The sequence below is a fragment of the Trypanosoma rangeli genome (assembly GCF_003719475.1).
Source record: "Trypanosoma rangeli strain AM80 chromosome Unknown Tra_15.4_contig_00573, whole genome shotgun sequence".
NCBI lineage: Eukaryota > Euglenozoa > Kinetoplastea > Trypanosomatida > Trypanosomatidae > Trypanosoma > Trypanosoma rangeli.
In genome coordinates, this window is record NW_021706322.1 from 1 (window position 1) to 8,247 (window position 8,247).

Genomic DNA, 8,247 nt, shown 5'->3' on the forward strand with positions numbered 1-8,247 from the left:
GTGGAGTCACGCACTCAAGATGTATAACACGGTTATAATGCAATGCACACATTAACTGCGCCTCGGCGCTCCTTTTGAAAAGCAACTACAACTTCCGCTTTGTACTGCCACCATTCCCGCGAAGGAATGGAACTGGTTTTTGTTTTATATTGTTTTTTATGTTGTTTTTGGTGGGTGACCTTTCTCTCTTTCTGGACTGTGCTCAAAGGGAAGGAGGAGAGCATGTGTGTGTGCTGGTCGTCCCACTTGTTGCGCGTCCCCACTTCTCGGTGGACGTGCCCACGCTTCGGCTTCACTTCACGGTGTGTGTTTTGTGTTTCTCTGTTTTTTTGTGTTTTTTTGTGTTTTTTTTGTTCGACTGCGCCTATTCCCCGCGCTGAGTGTGTGTCCTTCCATTGCATTTCTGTTTCTGCGCCTAGCTGCCATTCGTGTTGATTTGCCGTCTCATTGCATCTTGGAGTCCTTCCTTTTCTTATTGCTTTGTTTTTTTTGTCCGTGCATGTCCTCTGCATGTGTAGGAGCTAACACACACACACACGCCATGTTGCTCACGCTGTGGAGCGGTGTGAACCTTTGAGGACGCGTGCATGCACGAGTGTTCTGGTGGCGGCGGCCCTCGCCAACATGCCCGTGACGCTCAAGCCGTGATGGTTTGGCCGCGAGAACGGGATGGAGGAGGTGTTGCTGCAACTTCAGTCAGTGCAGCCGCCACCCCGCGCTGCAGACAGAGGAGGGCTGCGTCTTCGAGTCCGTCGCCATCCTGAGGCACATGGCGCGTCTCGATCCGGGCGGCGGCTTCCTGCACGGCTGAACGCCGTTAGAGGGCAGCCAGGTGGATGTTTGAGCCTGTGAGGGAATAACGGAAGCGCAAGGATGCCGCTGCGGGCATGCGGTTCGTGTCTGGTTGGGAGGCGTTGCGGTCATTATGGAAATCATGAGAAATAAAGCTGTGTAATTTATTTATTTTTGTGCGTATTTTGCAAGAGATGACTGGGGCGTTGACTATTTAGTGGCACAATGGGTGTGAGCGTGTGTGGCTCTGGCTGCATGTGCGGGATGTCCGTGCCCCGTGTATTGGTTTGGTGCGTCACGATAAGGCTGAACATGTTTTACGTCCTTGTGTTTTTTATTCTTTTTTTCCATTGTGTTTGCCGTTTTTTTTTTTTTTTTGTCGTGTGTCTGTGGCTGCTGTCCGCTGGCTCTGTCTCTCCTGCAGAGGTAACGGGCGTGTGTGGGCGAGAGAAAAGGGAGAGGAGGAAGGATGTCATCCATTGCGAAAAAGATGCTGGAGCGCCACGGCGGGAAGGAGGGCATGGGGCTCGGCAAGAACGCGCAGGGCGTCGCCACGTATGTGAAGGTGGTCCGCCGCGACCCATACACCGCGACGGGGCTGGGACACGCCGCGGATGCCACACAGGCGCCGCAGGCCTCCACTTTCTCCGTGGAGCTGGACGCCGTGTACTCCACTATGACAAGGACAGGGAGGAAGAGGCTGAAGGGGGCGGTGACAGTCGAGGAGGAGGCGAATGCAAAACGTTCCCATCATGTGACACGGGAAAAGCGCACGCGGCAGGAGAGCGTACGCGGCTGCAGTGGTAGTCAAGACGGTAGTAGTAGTGCTAGTGTGAGCAGTGATGGCCGTGGGGGCTCCGCGAGCGATGGGAGCAGCAGCAGCAGCAGCAGCGACGACGACGACGACATCGACGTGGATATTACACGGCTGAAGGATGATGAGCTGCTGCGTCGCTGCGGTGGGGTGCGGCTTGGACGCGCCGGTCGTCATCGCTTTTTCAATGGCAAACTCCGCCGCATTGAAAAGTCTCACCTTGGCGAGCAGCGGGACGGACCTTGATAGCCGGCGAAACCCAATCAAGGCACGTATGCACAAGTGTGAGAAGAGGAGAAGAGGGAAAGTAAGTAACGCAGACTGCGGCCAGAGGGCGAAGAAGGAAGGCAGAGCCCCCTGGCGTTGGGTAAACTGGAAGTAAACAACAAGAACAAACACTGACCAACCTTCTACACACAAACACACAGAGGTACACACGTCGTGTTGGGTGGGTGTAACTAAAAATCGGGGATGGTATGTGTGTGATGTGAGAAACTTACATTTGTCAATTATCTACTGAGTTGTGCAAGTGCTGTTGTTTTCATTGTGTTTCTCCCCAACGCTATGCATCTAGTTGTAGGTGGTGATGTATTCCTTCCTTTTTCATAGAACCCATAGTTGCTTGTTTTTTGCGGCACCGACGATGCGAGTGGCAATGCGGCGTACCCTGCTTATCCGCGGCCTGCCGTCGCCACCCTGCTCTGCCGCCTTTCCCAACGATTCGTCAGTCATGCAAGGGGAACAGCAGCACCTGCACCTGTCATCCGCCGGAGGGGGGGATGTGGATTTGACGCTTCGGCTACAGGATCACTTGGCAAAGCTCAGTGAGAAGCTCACTCACGCCGATGGTGTTATTCAGCAGCAGGCAACAGCATTTTCTATGCTGCGGCGGCAGCAGGCGGTGCTGGAGCGGCGCGTGGTGGCGATGGAGGAAGAGGCCGCGCGGATGCAGCAAAAAATTGCCGAGACAACGCGGCTGGCCTCCGATGTGGTCTTGCAGCACCGTAACGTGGAGGCGCTGGTGCAACAGATGGAGAAAGTTGTGCTGAAGCATGTCGCCTCCCCGAAGGATGGGAAGCCTGCCGGTGGCGATGCGTCCCCTTCTACAGGCGGGAGTCGTGGAGAAGAACAAACGCTGCCGCAGGCCATGCAAACAACATCGACCTACTCTGCCGTCAACACGGAGCTCCACACAACAGCAACCCTTCCATCCTTGTCTTCTACTGCCTCGTCTTCTGTGAGTGCGGCAGGCTACGCGGTTGCAGGGGTGGAGGCGCAGGTTTCTGCAGTCAGTGCCCGACTGGAGGCGCTGCAGGCCCGCATCGACCAGCTTACATTGGGGAAACTGGCTTTGGATAAGGTTCAATTGCACGCTCAGAAACTGACGAACAATCACCAAGAACAGGAAGCGCTGGTAGGGAAGGCCGTATCTTGCGTTACGGAAGCCGCAGGAGTCGGGGGTGGAAGTGGCAGTGGTATGGGCGCGACCGAGCGCTCCACCGAGGCTCTCGCAGCGCTGCTGAAGAGCACTGGGGCGTTTCCCTTTAAGGACGCCACCGGGGCCACGCGCATCAGCAGCCAAAAGGTGCTCGTCCGCGGCGTTCCTGTAAACGTTGGGGCTTCAGATATTCGTGACTTGTTTTCTCACGTAGGAGTTGTTGTGTCGTGCGTGGTGCGGCGAATGCCAGCTGCACCGGAGGCGACTAAGGCATCACCACACTTCTCCCGCTACCGCTCGCAGCGGCAGGAGGAGGAGGGCGATGGGAAAGCGGTGAGAGAAGCGGCGACGGCTGATGGTCCCGTGACTAGTGCTACGGCCACCCACGCAACTGCCGCCGAGGTGCAGGAGCGCACCTTTGAGGTGACATATCATACGGTGGAACAAGCGGTGCGGGCGGTTCTTCAGCTGGACGCATACAAACTGCATGGAAAGCACGTGATTTCGGTGGAGCCGATGGTCGCGGCTGACATTATCGCAGCCATACAGCAGTTGGAGCAGGAGTTTAAGCGGCGGTGAGTCTGCGCGTGGTGACAAGCTGGTGTATTTCTCGCTTTCTCTATATATATTTCTATCTCTCTGCGTGAGAGAAAAATTGACTGAGAAGCAGCTGCGAAGTGGTTTCTGGTCGCTAAGCCGCCCACTCTCGGCACCGCCGCGGCTGTTGCTGCACGTAAGGCGTTTGTAATGTCCCTTTAACAAGCAAACGTAAAGAGAAACAAAAGGAAAAAAGGGGAAAAAAGAAAAAATCTTACTCCTGTGATGTGTCTGATTGCAGGAGTGTATGCAGTTGCACGCTCGCCGCTTTACGTGGATGGGACTTGCCTCACTTGCTCTCTTTCTCTACATTTTTCTTTACCCTCTATCTTGTCTTTTTTTTTCTTTGGTTTAATTGGTTTTGCGTCTGTTGCTTCTCCTGGTTGGGAGGGGACTCGGGTGTCGGTGGTGTCAGGGATCTCGCGTACCATACACGCACCAAGGGGCAGAAAACGAGGTTTAACGGCGTCACACACGTCTCCACACGAGTTTACACTCATCTACTCATATATAAATATATATTTGTTTGTATTACTCCTCCTGTTCACGTACGAGGTCCGTACGTTATACACTCAGGAAGGATGGGGAGGAAAATGAGCAGTGCCGCGGAGAACATTAAAGTTCTCATCCGCTGTCGCCCATTAAGTGAAAAGGAGAAGGTGCAGGGGTACAAGTCGTGCGTGGATGTGGACCTCACCGAGCACAGCGTCACTGTGAGGAGCATCGTAGGCGAGCCGGACCGGTGGACTTTCGACGCCGTCATCAACAACACCTTCAGCCAGCGCGACATTTTTACTCAGTTCATCATGCCCCTGGTGGACTCCGTGCTGGAGGGCTACAACGCCACTGTCTTCGCCTACGGGCAGTCAGGGTCTGGCAAGACGCACACCATGATGGGGACAATTGACGACCCCGAGTTGCAGGGGATAACGCCACGCTGCTTTTCTTACATCTTTCAGCGTATCTCCGCCACGAAGGAGGCGTCGCCGAACAGCCAGTTTTCTATGTACGTCTCCTTCATTGAGATCTACAATGGCAAGGTGCGTGACCTGCTGGCGCGCCAGCAGGTCACGCTTGCGCTCAAGGAAAGCAAGGACAAAACCTTTTATGTGCAGGGCGCCCACATCCCGCAGGTGAAGTCCATCGATGACATTTTTCGACACATGGAGGATGGAACTGAGCGACGGCGCGTGGCTTCAACAGACCTCAACGCCGACAGCTCACGCTCTCACTCTGTGTTTTCGCTCATTATTGAATGCACGGAAGTCAGCGAGGATGGGGACACCCGGTCGGTGACGAGTAAGCTGAATCTTGTTGACCTGGCAGGGTCGGAGCGGCAAAGCAAAACTGGCGCCATTGGCGATACCTTAAAGGAGGGGTGCAATATCAATCTCTCGCTTAGCGCGCTGGGAACAGTGATTGACACAATTGTTAAAGGTAGGGGGCATGTGCCGTTTCGTAGTAGCCCCCTCACCATGCTTCTAAAAGACTCCCTCGGTGGCTCCAGTAAGACGATCATGTTTGCAAACATTGGTCCCAGTGGGCACAACTTTTCTGAGACAGTGAGTACTCTACGCTTTGCGGATCGCGCCAAACAAATTAAGAACAAACCTGTTATTAACATGGATACAAAGGATCAGAAGATTGCTGAGTTAACAGAGCTTGTGCATGAACTGCGGGATAAGTTGAAACTGTATGGCACAGAAGGCACTTGCGCCCTGGAACAGGAAGTAAGGGAGCTGAGGGAGAAGGTGGAGGAGCTGGAAGTGAGCCTTGACGGTGCCGTGCGGGCGCGTGAGGCGGATGCCATTGACTTTGAGAACGCCAAGATGAAATTTAATATGGAGCGGCAGACCATCACCAGCAGAGTTGTTGAGCTGGAGGATCTTATTTGTCAACTGCAGAATGATCTGCAGCTCATGGAGTCCAGCTTGACTGACGAGCGCATGCAGCGGGAGGAGGCTCTGCGCCTCTGCTCTCAGTACCTTCGTAGTGATGAGGATGATAAAAACAAATCCATTACAACGCTAAACGAGTTGGAGGTGGTGCTACAGGACCGTGCCCACGGCAAGCATAGCCTGGAATTGGCGCGCCTTCACAGTGCCGTGCATAAACTTGAAGCGGAGGCGAAGCAGATGCGGAAGGAGCACAAGGCTGTGACAAGGGAGTTGGAGGAGAAACTGCATCAGGCAGAGTCGGAAATGGACTCAGCGAAGTCAAAGTTGCGCGAGGCTAATAAGGAGTTAAGTGAACTGCATGAGGAACAAATAAAGGCCTCACAAGCGCCTAGTGGCAACGTGGTTGATAGCAAAGAGGTGGAAGAGCTGCGGGTTGCGCTTGAAAATTCGTGGCAGCAGTTGCAGGAGAACGGTGTTTTGGCGCAAGTAGAGGAGAGGCTTCAGAATATGCAGAGTAGTCATGAGAAGACTGTAAAGGCCTATTCGACGCAGTTGCATAAGGCGAAGGAAGCTCTTAGCAACCCTGGGGCGAATGACTCAATTATTGTGCAGCAACTTCGCTCCATCCTCGCGGAGGATGACAAAACCTACGATGTTGCCCTCACGCACATGTCTAACATGCACAGCTTAATGCATGACCTGAAATATGTCATGCGAGAGGCACAGACCGCACTGCCTGTATCCATCAGTGGCAGCGCCGATGCTTCACGGGAGGTCATTAAAAAGATGGAGGCAGTAGACACCTATGAGGCTGGGATGTATGCAGGAATGTTGTCAAATCTGCACAACGCCGTGGACACGGCGCAAACGCACCGCAATAAGGTTCTTGATGTCATTGTGGCCTCGCCGAACACCCCGTCGAACCTCAAGGATGAAATAAGTCATTTGGTGAGCGAAAACGCAGAGTTGCGCCGGAAGTATAAGGAGGCTGTGCAAGTGGCAGATGCGGCGCAGGCACGCGTGGTGGAGGAGCAGCGTCGCAGCGTGTCAGAAGAGACGCTGAAGGCCCAGTTTGACGAGGTGCGCAAGCAATACGAAAAGCGTGAGCAGGAGTTGGTGGCGGCCATGAAGCCAGATGAGAGCAAGGGGGATACAAAGGCGGCGTTGACAGTGTTAAACAAAAATGTTGCTCATCACGCTTCTGGTGGTATCAGCGAGGCAACCCAGAAGAAACTTGACAACCTCCGCAGTGAGTTGGATGAGGAGCGCGCCAAGAATGAAGAGCTGTTGCGCTCCAAGGAGGCGCAGCAGGAGGAGCTGAAGACCATGCGCGTGGAGGTGGCGGAAAGTGAACGCCGCTGCGTGGATTTGGAGGGGAAAATGAACGAGATGGTGAGCGAGTACGAACGGCAGTTAAAAGATGCACATGGCAGCACGGAGAGGATAGCCGATCTGGCGGTCCGTCTAAAGGAGCGCACGGATCAGCTCGAACAGATGCGTGACTTGCTTGCCAAGCAAAAGGCGCTGATTGTCAAGAGCAACGAGAAGTCTAAAGAATTTCAGCAAAAGCTGCGGGAGGCCAACGCGGCCACGGAGCGGATATCAGAGGAGTACCGGCAGAAGCTGCAGGAACGCGACGAAAACTTCCAAAGTGTGCTGAACCGCCGGCTTGAGGAGTACGCGCAGGAGCAGCGCAGCGAAATCGCGAAGCACGATCATTCGAAGAAGCTGCGAAAGAAGATCAAGAAGCTTGAGAATGATGTGGACCGGCTGAAGGAAGACTACGACCTCAAGGTCTGCGAGTGCGAGGAACAGCGCAACACCATTGAGGAGCAGAAGGTAGAGCTGATGCGGCTGCTGCGTCGCAGGGGGCAGACAGAGGAGGAGGCGGATGTGTATGAGAATAAGGAGATGATTCGAAATGCCTTGGAGCGTGCCAAGGAGGAGCAGCGGCGGAAGAAAGACCTCTTTGCTCTCGGCGAGGTGGCCAACGCGCGGCGTGGCGAGTAATGAAAAATTGGGGGGCGAGGTATTACAAAAAGAAACAATAATAGCACCGCATAAGGAGGCTGAAGGGAGATGGAGGCGGGGATGACGGTCCGCCTTTGTTACGGGTTGATTTTTGTTTTCATCGTTTTATTTTGTTTGGCCGTATTTGCTTCCCACCCACCCCCCACCCCCTCCGCACGCACGCACGGACCTTCTGAGCTTTTGGATACGCATGCGCGTATGTTGCTTGTTTGCGGTCAAATGCACGCACGTCCCTTGCCACCCCGCGTGCGCTTTAATTCAGAGCATGTCCAGCGTGAATGGGAGTGGTACACACGATGTGCATGGGAAACATATGTGCATATGCATATGCGTAGAGGTATGAATGTCTTTATGTGTCTCTACCTGCGTGCTTGTGCTTCTCTGCGGAGTGCTTCGCTTCTGTTTGCGGCACTTTACCTGCGAGAATGTGTGCGGTATGGGCAGTAACAATTTCAAACCCAAAAACAAAAGCAAAAGCAAAAGCGAAAGCAAAAACAAAAAAAAACAACAAAAAAAAACATGTTGATCGAGGGCGTAAAGCGGGAGAAGCCGAAGAGGCAAGTGCTGTCAGGTACGAGGAAAAAGTGAGGGTAATGACGAGAAGGCGATGGGGATTTTTTTTTTAAGGATTCAATTTGTACAGTATGAAGGAAGCATAAAAGAAAAAAAAAAAAAAA

General features: G+C 53.6%; 3 protein-coding genes and 1 pseudogene across 3 annotated transcripts, besides 7 other annotated features; all 4 read left to right on the forward strand.

The window, feature by feature from the left end:
- Positions 1-309: 309 nt before the first annotated feature.
- Positions 310-355: a microsatellite.
- Positions 356-540: 185 nt separating this feature from the next.
- Positions 541-841, forward strand: TraAM80_09391 (elongation factor 1-gamma (EF-1-gamma); annotated as a pseudogene).
- A 281-nt stretch (positions 842-1,122) lies between these two features.
- Positions 1,123-1,170: a microsatellite.
- Positions 1,170-1,209: a microsatellite.
- A 52-nt stretch (positions 1,210-1,261) lies between these two features.
- Positions 1,262-1,852, forward strand: TraAM80_09392 (uncharacterized protein; the record flags this gene model as incomplete). The annotated part of the gene is made up of 1 exon (XM_029386078.1): positions 1,262-1,852. One exon carries the CDS (start codon positions 1,262-1,264, stop codon positions 1,850-1,852), a length of 591 nt encoding a protein of 196 aa, XP_029234054.1.
- Positions 1,853-2,249: 397 nt separating this feature from the next.
- Positions 2,250-3,623, forward strand: TraAM80_09393 (uncharacterized protein; the record flags this gene model as incomplete). Its single annotated transcript, XM_029386079.1, has 1 exon — positions 2,250-3,623. One exon carries the CDS (start codon positions 2,250-2,252, stop codon positions 3,621-3,623), a length of 1,374 nt encoding a protein of 457 aa, XP_029234055.1.
- A 310-nt stretch (positions 3,624-3,933) lies between these two features.
- Positions 3,934-3,989: a microsatellite.
- A 245-nt stretch (positions 3,990-4,234) lies between these two features.
- TraAM80_09394 (putative OSM3-like kinesin) lies at positions 4,235-7,549 on the forward strand (the record flags this gene model as incomplete). The annotated part of the gene is made up of 1 exon (XM_029386080.1): positions 4,235-7,549. One exon carries the CDS (start codon positions 4,235-4,237, stop codon positions 7,547-7,549), a length of 3,315 nt encoding a protein of 1,104 aa, XP_029234056.1.
- Positions 7,550-7,700: 151 nt separating this feature from the next.
- Positions 7,701-7,735: a microsatellite.
- A 280-nt stretch (positions 7,736-8,015) lies between these two features.
- Positions 8,016-8,088: a sequence feature (A-rich).
- A 139-nt stretch (positions 8,089-8,227) lies between these two features.
- Positions 8,228-8,247: a microsatellite.